General features: G+C 39.6%; 1 protein-coding gene and 1 long non-coding RNA gene across 3 annotated transcripts in view; one reads left to right on the top strand and one right to left on the bottom strand.

The window, feature by feature from the left end:
• NR1D2 (nuclear receptor subfamily 1 group D member 2) overlaps positions 1-9,669 on the top strand; it is a 29,932-nt gene extending 20,263 nt beyond the window's left edge. Inside the window, exon 8 of the mRNA XM_025913816.2 lies at positions 6,269-9,669. Within this exon, the coding sequence (XP_025769601.1) occupies positions 6,269-6,465 (197 nt within the window). The 3' untranslated portion in view covers positions 6,466-9,669. The remainder of the gene's footprint in view (positions 1-6,268) is intronic.
• A 1,329-nt stretch (positions 9,670-10,998) lies between these two features.
• On the bottom strand, positions 10,999-13,608 carry LOC147577123 (uncharacterized). 2 transcript variants are annotated; one of them, XR_015240542.1, is made up of 3 exons: positions 13,115-13,599; positions 12,425-12,587; positions 10,999-11,227 (listed from the first exon to the last, which is right to left on the bottom strand). It is a non-coding gene; the product is annotated as an uncharacterized LOC147577123 (long non-coding RNA). The 2 variants fall into 2 exon arrangements; XR_015240541.1 differs by having other exon boundaries at positions 12,425-13,608.
• Positions 13,609-21,850: the final 8,242 nt, after the last annotated feature.

The raw sequence follows: 21,850 nt of genomic DNA, 5'->3' as shown, positions 1-21,850 counted from the left end.
GAGTAGGCTTTTACCCTGCTTTGCCACTGAAGTTTCTCTGTGATTGCATAAATAATTCTATTCTTTTGGGTCTTGGTTTCCTCATCCTGTGAAAGCAAGGGATTGTACCATGTGAACCAGCCTGGAGTCTGGCACAGAATAGGTACTTAGTTACTATTTGAATGAGTGATCAAGATTTTTGAGTTCCTAACATTTAATGTTTGTTTGTATGAGTCATTGATGATTTCCAATTTCCCTGCAACCCTGCATTTATATTATAGTTATTTCTGACCGAAGTATTTCAATTTTGATAATAGCTATTAAGATAATAGCAAATGGGAAATTGATACACAATGACTTTCCTGGAGATGTGTAAGTACCAGCCATTTTTTGGTATCCACTGACTATTTTAAAACATTTGTTGAGAATTTTATTTTGGTAGGAGTTAACTGTAAGTTTCCCATTTGCTTCCTACTGTGTAAAAGCCATTCTGCCAGGCACTATGAGGGTTATGATCCCTGTTTATGAAGCTAAACTGTATATCAGTAACTCCTAAGGAGAGTAAGTTCTTTGTATATCTTAAAGGGCCTATACATCAGTGGTATAAATAAAGATTTATGCCATTTGGAAGCATAACGTGGCTACCTTTTCTGATCAGCTCTACCTGGGTAGCTAAAAATGCATTTATGATATGGGATAGTATGAAAGTACCATGTTAATAAGGGATACCTATTTTCTTAGTAACCTTGTAATTAATGTCTCTTGCAGTTTACCTACCATTTCACAGTCTCTTGAGAAGTAATTATTAATGGTTTGAGTTGACATCAGATTAATAAACCTATTATTGTGAAACTAAAGTAATCCATGCTTGTTTCTTTATCTGATAAATATGCCTTATGTGCTAGGGGAGACAGAACAAGCATTAAGACACAAGCTTGCTTTCTAAGCATTTATGTTCCATTTGGAGAGATAAGATTGACACAAAAAGCTTATGGTACTAAGCTGTGTGGTTCTGACTGAGGTAAGTAGGAGTTATAGGAAGAAAGATGAAATTACCTGAGCAAACTTTGTGGGGAAGATGGAAGTGGAGCTGAAGTTTGAAAGATGGGTTATTAGGTTTTCCCAGCAAAAAAGTGATGGAGCAGTTTGGGAGAGCACAAGATAGGGCAGGGGCAGGTGGCTGAAGCCTGATATGTTATGTACATCAAGGAGGAAAGGGACCGAAGGCTTGTGAGTTAGAGGAACACCAGGTTATGGAATGACCACCATGAGAAGAAATATGGGACAGTGGAAAGTGAGTGCAGGGGAGTGATCAGGCATGAACAAAGTGATGGTTTAACATTAGGTCTACATTTTTATCTTGGGTAGATTAGATAAGTGAGTCATTAGAGCTGGAGCGTCAGGTTGAGAGGCTGTTGAAATCACTTCAGGTATGAGGCACTGGAGTGAACTCTCCTGAAATAGGTGTGGTAGTGGAGGTGGAGAAGGAGGGACTGTGTCCCAGAGATGGTTCAAAGGAAGAAATGATGTGAGGGGAATGAGGGGAGCTGTATGCCAGGAATTGTGCTACTTCATTTATATTTTCTACCAAGAACATGATTCTTTTTAATTAAGTTTTTTTTTTTTTATTTTTAAAATTTATTTATTTGGGAGAGACAGCACACAGGGGAAAGGCAGAGAGAAAGGAGAGAGGGAATCCCAAGCACGCTCGATGCTGTTAGCTCAGTTCTTTGCAAAAGTAGACAATATTAAGATGAAAATAAAGATAATATCATTACCAAAAAAGATCACTGTCAACATTGGGGGGGGGGGGGTGTCTCTATTCAATTGTCCATCCATTTACCATTTCCTGCTTATTGATTTATGGTACATAAAAAAATGTTTGACATACTAAGTCAAAAAGACTGATTATAGAAGAATATAATGCATTCTTATTTTTGTTATGTCTATATATATGAAGAAGGTACACAAACAACACATATACATACGTACTTTCATATATTTTTTAAAAGTATGTTGCTTTCACTTAAACATATGATAGTGTTCATGGAAGACTTCTATCTTTACCACCTAAAAAAAGGACTATTGTTATTTTTAAAGCAGTATTTAGACCAGAAAATAAAAAGTCTTCCTTCTCCCAGCCTGCTCTCCAGAGAACTCTCCAGAGATTTCTAACCGTCTTTCTTTTTAATTTTTCTGATAGCTGCCCACCTAACTCTAAATACTGTGTAGAGTTGGATTTTTTATTGAGTGGATACAACTGATTAAAGTATCTTCTTACTTTTTATAAGTTTTATTCTTATAAAACTTTTTTATAAAAAAAGTTATTATAAACTTTATAAGTCTTATAAACTTATTTTATAAAATAAAATTTGATTTAAAATTTTAATATGCTCACATTCTTTGATCTTTCCGTTTTACATAAATCTCTCAGATAGTTTAGATAGAATCTTTTCCTTAGACAGGGACACAGTATCCTTTTACTCTATATCCTGGCTTCTTTTGCTATACCATTTCTTTTATATTGTCAAGAATGAAAATATTTACATTCTGTTCTATAGGTGTGATTAGTTTCTGTCCTTTATCAGATAATTCTAAATATTGAAAAGCAAAAATTCTACATTTACAGTATTATGATTATGTAAATAGTGCTCACAGTACTCATACAGTGGGGTTGAAATTGTAGACAAGGCAATGTAAATCTTGCCCTAAACCTGTGCCACCCAAGGGGAGAATGTTCCAAGTATCAGGTAACAAATGGATTATATATATTCATTATTAAATTGCTTAGAATTAAGCAACATTATAGTTTGCATTATATTTAAAATCACTTTTTGTTTTTCTTGGAACCTACACTTGCCATCTGGGTTTTGTTTTGGTTGTCAGAAGAAATGCTAGTTAGTTTCTAGATCTCATTATATAATTTTATCCTCACAACAGACCTCTGATGTGAGCCAGGACACAGAGAGGTTAAATAATTTGCCCATGGTTGTGCATTTTTAAAAATTGGCTGAGGGGCGCCTGGGTGGCGCAGTCGGTTAAGCGTCCGACTTCAACCAGGTCAAGATCTCACGGTCCGTGAGTTCGAGCCCCGCGTCGGGCTCTGGGCTGATGGCTCGGAGCCTGGAGCCTGTTTCCGATTCTGTGTCTCCCTCTCTCTCTGCCCCTCCCCCGTTCATGCTCTGTCTCTCTCTGTCCCAAACATAAATAAACGTTGAAAAAAAAAAAATAAAAATTGGCTGAGCATGCATTTGAACTCCTATTAGTCTCTGAAGCTTCAAAGCCTTTCTGTTGTATTACTTGTTAACAGAATAGCTCTAGCTGCTAAGGGGGAGAGAAATCTCAAACATGATACTTGGCTGTGAGGTTGGAAAACTCTTGATACCACGGAGAAAAAGGGAATTATAACTGAAAGGTAAAATTTTCTTGAGATTGTGTGAAATGGCAGCAGTCACTTGCAGTTGAAGATGAGGGATGGGCATATAACTGTGAGACCAAAGTTCATCTAGAAATAGATTTCAGTTGTCTGTGGAAGGAATTTAACTTCCATCTTGTAGGAGGTGAATATGAAGAGAAATTAGGTGAGGAGCACAGGCTTCGGAGAGGGATGAAGAACCAGCTAAGAAAGTAGAGGACAGATGTAGCATGAATTAAACTATACAAGTAGTGTAGCATTTAGTAAATCATGTAGAAGAGAAATTTCCATTTCAATCTGTACATTCTATTGTTACAGTTTCTAGAGCATTATTGTTTATGATCCAGCTAGATTTGTAGATAGGTTATTTGGCCTTGAAATCATGAAACCATGGTTTTAGATATTGAGATTTTAGAAAAATTTAATACACTTTACATTTTTAGTTATAGGAATCCCTTCCCTGAAGCTCTGAGTTGTGTAGAAGTGCTTAGGACATCCCAACACAAAATACTCACTGAAGCACTTCTAATGCAAATATCTTCATTACCTGTGTGTTTCTTTCTTTGCCTATTTAGATTATTTTGTTTGTGGGGCTCACTGTCATTCTTAACCGGTTGTTGGTATTGTAAATTACTAATGATAATGATGCAAACCAGGTATTCTGCTTATAATAAGGGCTCTCTAAAGGAAGGAATTTTGGTTTATGTTCACTGCTAATTACCTAGCACCTATTACAGTAGCCACACACATTCAGTAAGTGTTTGGTGAGGGAATTAATAAATTGCAAGGATGCTGAAGAAAACAATTACTTGAATATTAAAGGCAAGGGAGATTCTTGGAAGCATTACTGAAGGCTTTAAGTAGTTTTGCAAAGATGGCCCGTATGATTTTATGACCAAAGTCAAATGTTCACAGGTCTTTTTCCATAAGAATTGGCACACAGTTGAATAATAATCCAAATTTTCTTTTTTTAAATTTTTTTTTTCAACGTTTTTTATTTATTTTTGGGACAGAGAGAGACAGAGCATGAACGGGGGAGGGGCAGAGAGAGAGGGAAACACAGAATCGGAAACAGGCTCCAGGCTCCGAGCCATCAGCCCAGAGCCTGATGCGGGGCTCGAACTCACGGACCGCGAGATCGTGACCTGGCTGAAGTCGGACGCTTAACCGACTGCGCCACCCAGGCGCCCCCAAATTTTCTTAAATGTAAGATAAACAAACCTATTTTCATCATTTTTTCTGCATTTAGAGTTAATCAAACATTTTTCCCCCTTACTATGAAATTTTAGTCTTTGTTCCAAGTGTTTGCATTGCAGGTGGCTTTTTTAACTCCCAGTTACAATGCAAAGCTTCAATATCCTTATAAAAAAATGAATAAAAGGGTGTGAATGGCCAGAGAATTTTGCTTCCTTGGCAGTGTCTTACTAATTACAACTTCCTGTACTGGGGGCCATTGAATATTTCTTGTGCATTACTGCCTCCTATTGTAAAGGGAAGAAATAGCCCTTGATGATGAAAAAAAAGCCTATGGGCAAACAACATAGGTTTGGCTAATTTTAAGATACTTTCCTTTATTGTTGGTTTATACTAAATCATTAATTAACACTTTCTATGATGAGCTTAATAAATACAGTATACTAAGCGGTGCCTGGGTGGTTAAGTGTCCGACTTCAGCTCAGGTCATGATCTCACAGTCTGTGAGTTTGAGCCCCGTGTTGGGCTCTGTGCTGACAGCTCAGAGCCTGGAGCCTGGTTCAGATACTGTGTCTCCCTCTCTCTTTGCCCCTCCCCACCTCACGCTCTGTCTCTGTCTCTGAAAAATGAATAAACCTTAAAAAAAAAAAAATACGGGATGCTAAATGAAAGTGAATGCTTAGGTTATAATTAGGTAATAAAGTTGCATAGTATATTAGTTGTCTATTACCACTAACAAATTACCTTAAAACTTAGTGGCTTTTTATCTCACAGTTTCTGAGGGTTAGGAATATGGTGTGGCTTTGATGGGTGCCTCTGGCTCAAGGTTTCTTAGGAGATTGTAGTCAAACTTGGAGCAGGGCTGTGGTCAACTATGAAGGCTCAACTAGGTAAGGATCTGCTGCTTCTAGGCTTATTCGTGTGGTTGTTGGCAGGATACATTTCCTTGCAAGATGTTGGACTGAGTGCCTCAGTTCTTTGCTGGCTTTTGGCTAGAGACCACTGTCAGTTCCTTAGCACCTGGGCCACTTCCATAGGCAGTTCACAACGTGGCATCTGGCTTTTCTCAGAGTAAGTGAGCAAAAGTATGCTAAAGATGGAAGTCAAGTGTTTTTTTTGTTTTTTTGTTTTTGTAATCGAATATTTTATTCGTTAGTAGTGAATCAGTAAATCTAGCCCACTCAAGGGGAAAGGGATAGGCAAGGGCACGGATACCAGGATGAGGAAATCATTGGTGGCTGTTTTAGAGGTTGCTTGCCACACATGGCAACATACAAATGTGGATATATTCCAAATGAAGTAAAATTATATTTGTAAACTACATTATTCATTTTATTTTCTCAATGAGAAGCAGTTGAAATTAGCAGATGGCATCTAATTGTAAAAATCAGAACCTTTAGTTTTGTGAACAAAATACTAAGCACTAAAGAGTTTTGATTTATCAAGTATACTGTGTGATATATATCTTTATAATATAATCAACAGATACAAAAATTTGCCATTGGGATTTATAAAATTTTGTCAAATATTTTTTGCCTTTGTTCCAATGTATAAAACCTTGTTTTAAATTCATTAATGAGATTGATGAGCAAGAATTATATTTCTAGTTAATGTTTTCTCTTAATTGATAATGTTAATAACATGTCCTCTCATTCATGTCTCTCTATTCCTTACTATTAGATCGATCTGGAATAGAAAATGTCAACTCTGTTGAGGCTTTGCAGGAAACTCTCATCCGTGCACTAAGGACCTTAATAATGAAAAACCATCCAAACGAGGCCTCTATTTTTACAAAACTTCTTCTAAAGTTGCCAGATCTTCGATCTTTAAACAACATGCACTCTGAGGAGCTCTTGGCCTTTAAAGTTCACCCCTAAGGCCTTTGTTAATTTAAACATGAACTGACTCATGCTAACTGTACATTTTGTGCTAATATGCTTATTTATATGTGTATACCATATGTGGAGATAGAAAAGACCTTTAAGACAATACAAGATTATAGGCTGTCTCTGTAATCATGCGGTAGCTGTTTGGATTGAGGTTTCTTCAGCCATGGTTAGACATTGACCGCATTTCCCCTATAGACCAATCAGCTGTGTCGCACTTAAACTGGAGAAGTTACACTGAATTATAGTCACACTGAATGTTAGACTTTTCATCTGCCAAAACCAAAAACCATTTTGATCTCCCTGTGGTATAAATATAACGCACAATCACAAGTATATGAGGACTTAAAAATTAACCTTTTGTGGTAGAAATTTTGTTCTATGACGAAAACTTGATTTCACCACGAGCCATTGGATCTGGTAATTGGAGACACTGCAAGTTGGGTGATCTCCACGTGTGTATTTTGCTCTACTACCACTGTTAAAGTGTATGATCCTGGGCAGGTTTGTTGGTTGTGGAAAATGAAAATTGATAGTGCTCTCAGTGTCCCACCTCACAGATACTAAAAAATGTCTATAAAGCATATTTACCTCTTGGGAGATAGGCACTATGTAAATAAGGTAACATTTTTGTTATTATAATTTTCATAATAATACTCTTTTCTTATTTCTAAGCATTTCTGAGAAATCATTTCACAGTCCACGCCAACCTATTATTCAGGGTTCCTGCATATGTGTGGGTATCCTCTTGGCGCACACATATTCAAAGTTTATGGGTACATCAGATACATAGTATGTGTACATAATATCTCTGTGAACATAGTTAAACACATTTCTTCACAATATTTTAAACTGTGAAGAACTTTATCATTCAATAAACTTAAAACAAGAGGTGTCAAAGACTCAAGTTAGGTGCGTTTTACCTGTTGATGACATAACCATTGCTTTAAATGTTTAGACAGTAGAATATTGAATTTATGCTCTATTTTTATTTAAGCAGCATTTAATGTAAAAGTACAATAGGCAAGGGAGTCCAAATTTCAAAAAATATGTGTTTTAGAGTTCATCTTTGGTAAGATCTTTAGTTCAGGGTACTAGTTGTTTAAAAGTTCATTCAGATTCTTACCTTGTACTAAAAAAGGTTACAATGCCCCTTAAACACATGCTGCAGCTTGATGAAAAATATTTTGATCCTTTTTGGAGAACCAATCAATGTTTAAGAAAACTGTTTAATATGTTGGCTGTGCGTGTGTGTGTATGCATGTGTGCGCAAGTGTGTTCTGAGTCCACTATTTTTTTTTTTTCCTAAGTAACACTACAGGGATTTTGTCAGATTAGATTTAATCTAGAATTTAAAAAAAAAAAAATCATTTAGTGTGTGTGACCTATAGGCTTAGAAATGGTACAGAGACATTTCATCCACATTTCTAATATTGGGCTTTATTAAATAGAGAAAATCAGCCTCTGTTGATGGCAGTGGGAGAAATAGCCAAAGTTGAGGATTTTATGTGTCTTTCTGTTTCCCTGGAAAATTACAATTAATTGGAATTTTTTGGAAAAGATTGCCTTCTGTATAATTTTGGGATTATATAAAACTTCAAGAATGGAAAGAGCCTGCTTTACTATACTCAGCCTGTTACTTTAATGACATGTGAGCAGAATGCCTTATTTTGTAATCTTGTTTAACTTGTTGCTACTGGGACTTGAATTTCTGTGGCACTTGTTAAGTAAGTTAAAAAAAAGAAGTTAAATCCTCTCATTATTAAAGAGGAAAGGTGATGGTGATGTCTGTAATACAATATAAACCATAATTGTGATTTACCTTACATTGGTAAGACTTTTATGGGATATACAGTATAGTTTTTGTGAATTATTTACACGATAGCATTATCTTTTTATAATTTTTTTCCTATGATAAATGCATAGTTTTCTTCTATGGGGGATAGAAACGGCTTTTTGAAGTAATCCTGAAAACCTCAAAGATCATGTTTATTCTTAATTTTTGCCTTTTGCATAATCCTCTTTATATAACATGTTATCTTCAAAACAATTACTGTCTTTAGGAATGTGTAACGAGAAGTATGTTAGTATTGCTTATAAAACTTTAGTTAGGTTCAATATATACATGTATACATCTATATATAGGTATGTAGGTTTGCATTTTGTCTTGTAAAATTTTATTTGAACAAATTCTTCCTGTAGGTAATGGGAAACAAAATTAATAGTTCATATGCCACTTGTAGCATCTCTATATTTGAAAATAGCCCAGTATTAAAACTTCTAAAATTAAACCAGCAGCCTATTATAAGCACATTCTTTGATTGAGTCATTGGTTATAAACTTACTAAATGTGGAGAAGACAACCAGTTTGGGAAACTTCTGAGTCGGTGGGACACTGGTGATTAATTGATAATGTACTGTATGAATTAAGTGATGCTTTAACTCTGATTTTACATTTTAAACTTCAAATGTGGGCATTATGTCAGCAAACTTAAGGGCATTATGTCAGCAAGCTAAAACGTTTTTTTTTTTTTTTTTTTTCTCTGTGCTTTTAATGTATCTCTACATGATCTGAGAGAGGATTCAAGCTTTTCAGAGAGAAATAGCTGAGGGAAAGGGGAAACATCTTCTTGAGTTGAAGCTTTTCCTTAATGGCGATGGTTTAATTACAGATAAAACTAGAAGGCAATTTCAGTGGATTAAGTGTATAGCTTTTGTATCTACATTTCAAGAAATTACCATTGTAACTTGATAAGAAATGATTTATTTTATGTAAACATCATTGCAAAGCAAGGTGTAGAAGCTCAGCTAGATTTATTACTGTGCACGAGAGTAAATACCTATCTCAATTATTCTTTTTCTTTTTCCAATATAAAGTTTGCTGAATGTACAAGAAGAGTTTATCACTTAGGATATAGAATTTTTTTTAGGGGTTGGGGGGATGGGATCTGTCAGGAAATCACCTATAAACAAAGATTGTCTTGATTTGATTCAAAATGTAAAACTTGAAGCTATTCTTGAACTAACGTGGAAAAATGGCTATTGTTTTAAAAATGATAGAAATATATTGTCAAGATATGAATTACGTTTATTTTCTACAAACTGTTATTGATGAGGACATGGGTAATATCTTCATGTTTCTGAAAAGTAATCTGTACATGGGGGGAGGGGATAATAAATATTATTTCTAACCAACTGTGGTTTTGGTATCTTTCTGTCTTGATGTTTTTGTAAGACTCTAATTTAACTTTACTACTTTCCCCTGAGCACAGCAGGATGTCTTACCTAAATCTCTGATTCAGCATAGGGGAACATATATATGCAGGGCTCTTTTTAAAAGATTTTAGGGGTGCCTAGGTGGCTCAGTCAGTTAAGAGTCTGACTCTTGATTTTGGCTCAGGTCAGGATGTCACGGTTCATGGGTTCAAGCCCTGCATTGGGCTCTGTGCTGACAGTAGAGAGCCTGCTTGGGATTCTCTCTCTCCCTCTCTCTCTGCTCCTCCCCCCCACAAAAAATAAACATTAAAAAAATAATAATAATAAAAGATTTTAGTTTGTTTAGAGAGTCCAGCAAAGATTGTTGCTGTTTTCTATAATGCCAGATGAATAGTAGTTTGCTGTATCTGGTAAGGTAATCTTTCTTAGACGGAGACGGCAGAGAGGAAAGGGGTGCTTGATCTAGCCAAGACTCAGCCTTGGCCGTGAATGGGATAGAGTGCCTCAGCAAGACCACTACCCCTTTCCTAGGGTGCGTAGCCATGCTGGCAAAGTTGAGGCAGTTACTGAAATCACTCCCTGCAGTTGTTTTCCAGACCAGCAATATCCACTACTTTTCTGTGGATGTTAATTGATATTAGGTGGGAGAAATGGGCTCATTGATTAAATAAACTTGGAAATGCTGGGTTAACAAGGTTACTGAGATGTCTTTATGTCAGTCCTGTTCTCTAATGAGCAAGTGTGTATCGTGAGTTTTTTGAGGAAGTGTTGGTGTGGGATGCAGTTTTTCCCAAACTTCCTCTGCCAAGTAGGCTCTCCCTGACGTTTTTTTATGTGTTGAACACTTGTTGGGACTCCTTGGAAGGTGTGATTTCAGGAGAAAAAAACCTTGTTAACCCATTTTGGGTGTTGATAAGGATATTGATCACATTCTGTGGATTATTGTACAGATTTGTAATTTGCCCTCTTTTTTGCACAGTACAAGAAACAGCTCTAAATAAATGTGTGGCTGGGGGCGCCTGGGTGGCTCAGTCAGTTAACCGTCTGACTTCAGCTCAGGTCACGATCTCACGGTCCTTGAATTCGAGCCCCGCGTCGGGCTCTGGGCTGATGGCTCAGAGCCTGGAGCCTGCTTCCGATTCTGTGTCTCCCTCTCTCTCTGCCCCTCCCCCGTTCATGCTCTGTCTCTGTCTCAAAAATAAATTTAAAAAAATAATAAATAAATGTGTGGCTGATGGAAAACAATAGATTAAATTCCTTTTGAATGTTGGTAATGTTGCATGTGAGTAAATGAGTAAAGACAGCCAATTCATGGATCTGGTTTTAGTTTTCACATTCACTTGGGCCCGTTAAAATTTATCACATTTGCTTTTCTTAATTCTTGGTCTGTCTAAATAAAGGTTTAGCAACAACTATGGCCTCTGTTCCAGTAGCCACATCAGAGTTGCTCTTCACAATGTCAAAGTTGGTGGAGGAATCATAAGGGCAGTCTCAGAGGAACTCACCTCTCCAGAATGTTTTCTACGGGGGCACGGTCCTAAGAACGGAAGGATGGTCTCAAAATTAGCATTTCCCCTACATTTTAATATAAATTACTAAAGAGGATGAGATCAGTGGTTTAAATAAGACTCAAATACCTGGGACAAAAATGGTGTTTTTAAATGTTTTTTTTCTGTTTTCCTACTGGTGTCCACAGAATTGAATATGATTTTTTAAAAAGTCTCTAAGGTAAGTTCTGTGTTTTTCTTTTCTACAGTTTCATTTTTCTCTCAATTCTCCTTATCCTTAGTCCTCCTGCCCCAGTACTTTGTTGCTTTGCTTGTAAATTTTCATTTATTTCCCCCCGCCCCCAATAGCCATTTCATTTCCTGTTCAGGTTCTGCAGTTAAATGCAACTCAGGTAGTTTCCAGAGTGGAAAGCACCTACCCTTTCATGCTCCCTTGATCATCTTTTTGTTCTCTACAGTTAGGCTGCTCTCTTTCTAAGCTGTTTTATCCAACAAGACTTTTGAGGAATAAACTGATGGTGTAGTCATTCATTACTTAAACACATTTACTGAACATGTATGTCTCAGGAATTTTTAAGAAATCCAAATGCAAAATGAGTTTCTTGAAAATCCAGGGCACTAATCCAGTGTTGTGGAAATTGTGACACATGGAGCAAATGGCCACCGATCATAGCATCTTAAGTAGTAATTGCCAGCAAATGCTGTTCCAGCCATGGTGTGCTGGGGTCAGCTTATAAGGTCCCTTGAGGTCTCACTGTTACACTTCCAGGAATTTACAGAGCTGGTTGTTAGAAACAGCCATTATATAAGCTTGCAATTGAATTTTATTGGAGAAGATAATACTCAGAACTCTTCACTTCCTAATTATTTTACGTTTTACTGTTGTTTATGCTTTTGAGGCTCAGTACCTTTATTTTTATGGATATGGCGGCAATACTTTATAATGGCATGTGCCTTTATATATCTCTATATATATCTCTACCCAACTGCCTAAGTGATGGCACATTGGTAGCTCAAAATTGGCCGTGGTAGGATTATTTATACGATGGAAAGCTCCAAATGCTATGAATCAGAGCTTGATTTTTTTTTTTTTTTTGATTGTCTAGATTTAGGAAAGTGGTGGAGAAAGTGAATACAAATTACACTTACAAGTGCCCCATGCCTGTAGCCATTAAACATTGCAAACAGAAAATTGACAAAATGGTCCAATATTTGAAAACTATTACCTGATTCAGCAAAGAAGTTGTTCGCATCATTGGTAAACCAATCAAGTTGTGACATAATTTTTGTTTCATTTTTGTTTCACGAATACACTTAAAATCTCACCATTCATGTCAGAACTGTACTTGTTTGTCAGTTGCACCTTCAGCAAAAATAATGGAATGCATTCTGTGAAAGATTAATTGGTTATATGGAACTTAGGGTAAAGAGTTGTACATTTTATAAGTTGTAAAATTAATACTACATACGTACACACGGCATTCATACATACATTCAGTAAAAATAATAAATACATACAGACACACACCTTCATAAGGTATTTTCCCCCAGAGTGGTAGTTAAATGTTTACCACTATTAACCCCCAAGAAGTAATTGTTTCCTAGATAAAGGAAACCAGGGCTCAGAGAGTGTAAGTAATTTGCTCAAGGTCACACCGCTACCGAGTGAAGAGTTGGAATGTAAAACCCAGATGTCTGGGCAGAGGGTTTGTTCCACGCGTAACAGAGGAGCACTGGGCTTGGGGTCTCCTTCTTGGCAGAGCGGTTTTAGTAAGTCTACTCTGATCTGTATATACACGCAGCGCTTCCGTTCACGGGTTTGGGGGTGGGTGGAGGGGAAGCTCTTGAATCAAGGATTCAATGCAGAATATGAGTTTACTGTTATCCTCCAGCCCCTACATGACTTTTTCTCTTACGTGTAAGAAGCATAAACTGCTTCAAGTGGTTGCAAGACTAAATAAGCTGTCAACAGTGAGCTGCAAACAGTCCTCTGCAGACGCGAGGTCATTGTTTTTCCTTAGGAAATGCAGGAAGTCGTCTCCTGGGGGGTAGCGAGTGTGGAAAGCAGGGCCCTTGACGAGGTTCTCCCTGGGTCAGTGTCTGTGGTGCTGTCCCTCACAGGCCACTCAGGGCTGTGAGGTGGCAGTTTCCAATGTAGGCCTGTCTCCGCGGAGGACTGCTCTGACACTTAAGACCGTGGTGACCTCGACCTTCAGACACCGATTTCCAGTAACTTCCTCAGGAGAGGCTAAACAAGCGACAAACGATGACCACGTCGGCATCCCATTTCCAAGCCCCCAGACGAGAATACGGTAGTTCTCCCTTACCCGCAGTTTAGCTTCCCGTGATTTCAGTTACCCGCCCTCAGCCGCCTCCGGAAGCCAGGGATCCTCCTGAGGGAGGTAGGAGCCCAATGCTACGTCACAAGGCCCGCCCACCACGTTCGCCCCACGTCAGCACGTGGGCTTTTTGTGTGTCGGTCCTCGCGCGGAGAAGGGTGAGTACGGTGCAGGGAGGTGTTTTCAGAGAGCACGTTCACATACCTTTTATTATAGTATACTGTTGTATTGTTCTTTGTTATTAATCTCTCACTCCGCCTAATTTATAAATTAAGCTCCGCCATCGGTTTGTATGTCCAGGAAATGTCACGGTATATATCTAGGGTTCCGTTCTTCCATGCCTTCAAGCATCCACTGGGGATCTTGGAATGTTTCTCCCTATAGCTAAGGGACACTGCTATATATAAGGAAGGTCTTTAGTATTCTGGTGGATATTATCAACGTTTAAGGTGTACATCTATCACAAAGGACAGGAATAATAGGGTCAATGTCCCTTCATAGTAAAAATAGCATAACAAAGAATTCCATGTCTTTGAGTTTTGAATATTCTCACCCTTTATTCTGGATTGAGGATACCTTTGTGGTTGCGGTTCTGCTCTTCAGTGATCTTGAGAAGATCCCTTCACCTTCTGAGTTCAGCTCCCCTCTGTAAAGTGAGGGAATTTAGCTATGTGCCTTCCCAGGGCTAACATACAATGTGACACAATGATCTATAAACAACAGAGTTAAAAAAGAAAAGAAAGCCAGAGGGTGAAAAATTTCTTGCATGTGGGGGGAGGAGGGGGGAGAGGGGAGACACAGAAACATGGTTCCTGTAGCTAAAGATTGACAGATCACACTTGTCTTAACCTGATGTGACATTGCACCCTGCTGGCCATCTGTCCATGGTCCTTGTGTGACTCCTTGCTCCCTCATGCCTTCCTCAGTGCTCAGTGGTCACAGTACCCTTAGCTCAGAGTCATCTCTCAATGTCAGGAACAGGAAGTGTGCTGGGGGAAGGGGGGGTGAGTGTCGAGGAGTTTCATATCCCCTAGGGTTCCCAATGCCCAGTGGAGGGGGCAACTGAAACTGGAGAAAAGCACAAAGCACAAGGAACGTCAGAAACCCCCTGGCCCAGTGGCTGCACTCTAGTAGGTCCTGAGTTTTTAGGTGAAAGTTTCTATTCAAGCTGAGACCTTTCCTGCATCGCAGCACTTCCCAGTTTTTGATCATAACAAAAATGTAAGTTTTTGTAGTTCAAGTGTGAAAGAGTATAAAGTTTTTTTTGTAGTTGATGATTCTGTCTCTTCCCCTAAATCCTCTTAATTTTATTCCAGCCCTCAAGGTAGTCAGGAAAATGTTCACCATATAAAACCAGAACTTCTACTTATTGTCAGTTTCCAACACTCTTAGCTGGAAAAATCAAAAGAATTTTATAGTGAACACCCAAACACCTGCCACCTATATTTCACCTTTCACATTTTATTGTACTTGTGAATTACAGAGCTATCTATCCTTCCATCCATCAATCCATCTTGGGATTTCTTAAAATGCATTTCAAAGTAAATTGAAGTCCTCCGTAAACTTCCCCCTAAATTTTTCATCTTGTATATTATTTACTAGAATTAAATATTGACTTATAGTTTTTTTTTGATACACAATTTATGGACAATGAAATGCACAAGTCTTTAGGGTATATCTGCCACTTTATTTGCACAAATGCATTCTCACTGTGTAACCCAAAACCTCTCTGGAGATATAGAAAATTAGCATCATCTCAGAAGGTTCTCCCATGCCCCTTTCTAGGCAGTTCCCACCCCTCAGAGACAACAGCTATTGTTTTGATTTTTTTCCACTGTAGGTTAGATTAACCTATTCTATAACTTTTTTTAAATGTTTATTTTTATTTTTGAGAGAGTGAGAGAGAGTGAGCGAGCATGAGTGGGGGAGGGGCAGAGAGAGAGGGAGACACAGAATCAGAAGCTGTCAGCACAGAGCCTGACGTGGGGCTCGAACTCAGGGACTGCGAGATCGTGACCTGAGCTGAAGTCGGATGCTCAACCCACTGAGCCACCCAGGCACCCCTAACGTATTCTATAACTTTATATAAATGGTGTCATTGCCATATGTACTCTTATATAATAAGGCTTCATCACTCAGCATAGTGTGTTTGAGATTTATCCGTCATGATTTTATTCTTTTTATTGCTGAATAGTATTCCTTTGTATGGATGTACCACAGTTTATCCTATCAGTGGGTATCTGGGTTCTTTCCAGTGTTGGCTTATTATGAGTAAAGCTGTTAGGAATACTCCTTTGTATTTGCTCTTGCACTATATAGCATGACTTGACCCTGGGGTAGAATTTGTGTTGGGTTCCAAGAGCTGAAGAAGCAGAGTATAATGCAAAGCATGAGAAACAGAGAATTAAATCTTAATCCTTTCTGCTTGAGGTGTTACAGAAAAAGCAGCTCATCAGTTAGAAGAAGCTTAAGAGCTAGTTAAAAGGGAGTTTAACAATAAGAATACTTATTACTTATTTCCTGCATACAACCTCTGGGAGCAGGGCATTCCAGGCTCGTTCAGTAGCTCCAAATGCCATGAAGAACCCAGGAGCTCACCTCATACCCATTAGATTGGCCATTATTGAATGAACCACAAAAGAAAGTAACAAGTGTTGGTGAAGATGTGGAAAAATTGAGATAATTGTGCACTCGTGGTGGGAATGTGAAATGGTACAGTTTTGTGGAAAACAGTATGGTGCTTCCTTAAAAAAATTAAAATTCAAATTACCATATAATCCAGCCATTCCACTTCTGGGTATATATCCAAAAGAATTGAAAGCAGGGTCTTGAAGAGAAATCTGTACATCCGTGTTATAGCAGTATTTTCATAATAGCCAAATGTTGGAAGCAACATTTGGAGTCCACTGATGGATGCAAAGCATGTGGTTGATACATACAATGGAATATTATTCAAACTTAAAAAGGAAGGAACTTCTGACACCTGCTACAACATGGATGAACCTTGTGCTAAGTGAAATTAGCCAGTCACAAAAAGGCAAATACTGTATGATTCCACTTATATGAAGTACCTAGAGTAGTCACATTCATTGAAAATAGCGTGGTAGTTTCTTGGGGATGGCAGGGGAGTGGTGGGGGCGTGTTTCAGAGTTTTAGTTTTGCAAGATGAAAAAGTTCTGGAGATTTGTTGCGCAATAATGTGATTGTACTTAAACACTACTGAACTTGGTACACTTAAAAATAGTTAAGGTGGTAAATTCTATGTTATATGTATTTTACCACAATTAATAAAAAAAAAAACCCAACCCAGTTGCTTCTGATCCTTCTTTGTCATCTTGTGCATAATGTTTTCTCTTATGGTTGCAAGGTGGTGCCACTGTTACGCATCATAGAAGGACTGTGTCCAGAGAAGAAGACAGACCTTCCTTTTGTTTATTAGGGAGAAACCTTTCTCTGGTGGCCCTAACAAACTTCACCTCTGAGCTCCCATTGGCCAGATTATGTCTCATGCTACAAGGGAGCTTGGAAAGCGAGCATATACCATTTTCCAGCCTTTGTAGAGAGCAGCAGGCTCTTCCAGAAAGAACAAGTGGTTGGGGAATGGCTTTTGGGTAGGCAACCAACAACATTATCTTCTGAATGGAATATGTTAGGGAGAATGGGTCCTTCTTTGTGAGCTCAGCATTGATGGCCACTCTCAGTGGTGATCAGAGCAAATCTTGGTTGATACAGGGATTGGCTTACCTTTAATATATGCAGGGCCAGGGCAAGAATACAAATGAAGACCACCAGCTTGCCCTTGTTCTTTTCCCACTCCTGCTTTTGTCCCATAGTATGAAGGACTTCCCTCCCCCCCCCCCCCCCCCAGGAATTTTGTGAGCCAGTTGACTTCATATTGGTATTTTGAAGTTGGCCACAGTGGGAATATTAATACTATGGAACTCAGTAAATGCCACAGACTAGGGTTCTTTCCACCCCAAGTATCAGTGCCCTGCTGAACCTTTCACACAAGCTCATGGACACTCCAGCTCTTTGGTCCAAGCTCTGTTCATCCCTTCTCTTTTACCATCCCTTGGGCCACATTCTGTGCATGCTGGCAATGTGGTCTGGCTGTGGGAGAACCGAGGAAAGAGCCTTGTTCAGGCATGGAAGCAGGCCCAGGGTCATTGGGCAGGGAGTTCAGGTACTGGAGCAATGTCTGGAACAGGGTATAGATTCTGGGCATATTTGGCCTGAGGAGAGGGGCGCAGCTTTAGGTTTGGAACTTCTAAAGTGTGACTTTAGGGCAGGGGGCCAATAGTGTAGGGTGGGGAAGAGAGGGAAATACTTTTGTCCACTCTCCCCAGTCTTCTGCCTTTGCCCGGATGGGAGAGAATCCCCCTGTCCTTTATATACCTGTCTAACTTCTCATTGAAGGGAGAATTGGATATCTAATTTTTCGGAGCCCAGTACTCATTCATGGGCTATGTTTTAGTAGTGGACAGGGCTTCTGTGTCTTGAAGTTCAGGATTTTCATAAGACGCAACTTTTGTCATTTTGTAACCGCTGGGCACCTCACCTGTGATGCACCTGGGTGTGAAGCTCAGGTTGGAATCCTTTCCATTTTAGATTCAGGGAGGAAGGAGAAAGTCCTCTTCACTTGAGTCTGTTAGGGTCAGATATGCAGCCTCTATCTTCAATTTGTACCTCCTAGAACAGTATTTCTCAAGAGGTAGTGCTCAGACCAGCAGCAACAACATCACCTGAGAACTTACTAGAAACGCAGATTCTAGGGTCCCTCCCCATACCTCCTGGATCAGAAATTCTGGAGGTGGGGCCCAGTAGTGTTTTTAATAAGTCCTCCAGGTGACTCTGATGCAGCTGAAAGATCGAGAACCACTACTCTAGAAGAATAGAGCTTCGGGTAATCATTTGCCAGGGCTATCAGAACAAAGTACCACAGACTAGGTGGCAGACAACAGAAATTTACTTCTCACAGTTTTGGAGGCTGGAAGTCTGAGATCAAAGTGTTGGCAGGGTTGCATCCTTCTGAGGGCCATGACAGAAAGCTCTGTTCCAGGCTTCTCTCCTTGACTTGTAGATGGCTGTGTTCTCCTTGTGTCTTCTCATCATGTTCCCTCCGTACATGTCTGTGTCCAAATTTCCTCTTCTTATAAAGATACCGGTCTGATTGGATTAGGGCTGACTGTAATGACCTTGGTTTAATTTAGTGACCTCTTTAAAGACCATATCTCCAAATATGGTTACATTCTGAGGTACTGCGTGTTAGGACTAAAACATATGGATTCTTTGGAGGATACAATTCAGTCTGTAACACTTGGGAAAACTGACCATATAATTTATGTGTCTTTCTCCCCATTCCCCAATTGTGAGCTTACAGAGGTCAGAGACTGGGTCTTCCTTGTTTTTGTAGCTTTAGTGTCTTACAAGATGCCCAACAATCTTCCAATAAACTTAAATTAATTGGCTGTGGATGGAAGAGCTTTTTGATGTTTTATTGGGGTTATAATCTTAAAACACTTTTTTGTGTGTGTATCTGCAAAGCACACATCTCCATGCTTATGGTCTCAGGCCTTTTTTCAAGGAAGTCTGATGTAAGACTGGCTGAGGTTTTACTACCTCATGTTGCTATAGATTTTTGAGTTGCTTAATCCTGCTTTCTCCTTTTGTATGTGTGTATGCATAGTGGAAGCATTCCTCTGGGCCCATAGATGAGGCTGACATCTAAACTCTCTCAGAAACTTGTTTGTCTGTTTTCTTCTCTTCTGCCTGAGAGCTTTTGAAAAGAAAAGAAAATATTAGCCCCGCTTCAATCAAATATAGCAGAGGATTCTAGGTGTTTGTAGTTTTAAGAACTCAAAACCAGACTGTGATAAACAGATAATTATCATTGAGAGGTATCCCACTTTATTTGCTAGGGATTTTCTATTGTTGCTTTTCAATTTAGTAGACAGTAGAATTACAAGTTGCTATGGCAACCTACCCATTGCCCAAGTTGCCTGGGCCTTAAAGACACAGAAACCACGTTTGCTTTTATTCCATAGAGCTGACATTGTTGTAAAACAGAGCACAGCAGAGTGAATATGGAATTAGAGCAGACATCCTGCCCCCACTTCTTTTCCCTTCCCTCCCCTCTTGTGGTTTCTGTGTTTACCAGGCCCCTGAATAGCCCAGTGTTAGAAATTGTATAATTTGGTCTCTGGAGTTTTTTCAAGAAAACAACCGCATTGCTGTGTCCCATGCAGTTTTGCTACCTTTGTTGGTGACAAACTGTGGGAGTTAAGGAGGTTTGGGGATGGTTGGCATATATGTAGTTAAACTCCCACTTTAATACAGTGTTTGACAAATGATAGACTTCTGTCATTTCTGGGACTACCCTTCTTTCATTCAGGTGGGACATCCAAAGACCACTCCAAAGAAACTGAAGACTGGTTCTCGAGGCATTTCCAACTTGAAGAAAAAGCCTGGCAGATCTGGGGACCCATTCTTGGTTACGCCCAGAAGTAGAATTAACTGGCTAAGCTTGAGAAAACACTGGAACTCTGGCAACTGTTCTAAATGAGTTTTCTCATTCCTCTGAGCTTTGCCCATAGCCACTGTATGCATATGTTGCAAAACTAATTATAAAAGATCTTGAGAGCCAAGGGAAGACTGATTCATCTGATAAGCTAATATGAGAGCATACCTTGGGCCTGGGTTGTAGTATACTTCCAGGAGGCATGATTGAGAAGTTAAAGAATAAAGGAAAACTCCTCAATAAAATAAAACTTCCCCTTGCCTACAGGAATCGCAATTACCCGAAGTTTGCTAGCTATGAAAGTTTAGATTTTACTGGGATGTGTTTATTTTCAGTCTTGTTTAATTTCTTTTCAGGCCGTAAGCCATCATTCAGTACTGATTTTTATGGCTACTTTTAAGGGACCAAGGAGAGACCTCCTTTTTTGCTATAGGAAGTACTTTATTTGGAAAGTAGGATTCACTTACGAAAGTTACCTACCCAGTTACTGGGGCAGTTTTGGCTTTACCCTACGACTTCTTTGAGCACTCAGGGCAATCGTAGACCTTGCCAGTTACCCACGCTTATGAAATGGTTGATCACAATAGCAGGAATTTAGACTGGGGAGGTCATCTGCTGCAACGGTTCTCAACTTTTCTCTCATCAGGACACATATAATGGGTGTTTTAGTTTGGGGTGCTCCCAAAAGCAGACTGGAGGACAGGAAGTTGGGTGCTGGACACGAGGAAGCAGAGGTGAGGGAGGAAGAGCTGGAGAGAGAAGGGAGAAAAGCCAGTACTGGAGGTGTTAATGAGCTGGCTGCTGCTGAGGCCAAGCGGCGCTTTGTCATGTTGGGCACCACTCTGACACGCCTCAGAACTGTCCTGCCAAGGGCTGAGGAGGTTGAGTATTATCCACTGATTCTATTATTGGTTGCCCCTGAGGGCCGAGCTCTTCCCACATTACAGAGAAAGCCCTCAGGCTGAGAAACAGAGGCCTGGGCCCCTGAAGTGAGTCGTTGTCGGCAATCACAGGAACTGTCCTCGGCAGTTATAGGTGAACTCGGACACGGGCAGGGCAGCAATAGTGTCTGCTTCTCTCTGTGTGAGTATCCGTCGTTGTGGTGGTGGTTTTAGAATCTCATCCTCAAATTCTTGACACGCTTCCCATTCAGAGATGGGGATCTATGGCTTTTTTTTCCCCTTGAATATAGGCCAGCTTGGGAGTGCTTTGACCAGCAGGGTATGATAAAAGTGATCTTACGTGACTTCCAAAGTTAGGTCATAAAAAGCCACGCAGATTCGACCTTTGTTGCTGGGGTACTTGCATTTATTTGCAGCTTTGACCTGCTATGTAAGAAGTACAGTTACCGTGAGACTGCCACAATGCAGAGGCCGTGTGTGGTCAGCAGCCCCCGCTGAGCTCCCAAGCCACGGCTAGTGTCAGCTAGCTAGCCCTGGCTAGTGAACTAGCCCCGTCGAACTTCCACGTCTCTGCAGCCTCAGTCGATATCTGACTGCCACCCCCAAGTGAGAACTGTCCAGTCAAGCACTGCCTGAATGCCTGACCTTCAGAATCTATGAAAAAGAAAAAATGATTGTTCTACACTCTTACACTTGGAGAACTTTGTTATGCAGTCATAGTGACTGCAACACTTACCCTGGGGAAACTGGTGGTGTTGAGGAAATGCTCACAGAACACCTTTTGGGGTAGGGGTAGCCTGCCATTTTCCAGAGAAGTCACTGGAAGCCCAGGGAGGTAAAAATATTCACCTGAGTTCACATTAGCATTTCCGCCCCCCCCCCCCCCCCCAGCTG

Source organism: Puma concolor, chromosome C2 (genome assembly GCF_028749965.1).
Source record: "Puma concolor isolate L17-30 chromosome C2, mPumCon1.1.hap2, whole genome shotgun sequence".
In the NCBI taxonomy this organism is placed as follows: domain Eukaryota; kingdom Metazoa; phylum Chordata; class Mammalia; order Carnivora; family Felidae; genus Puma; species Puma concolor.
This window is presented reverse-complemented; position numbering and strand designations above follow the sequence as displayed.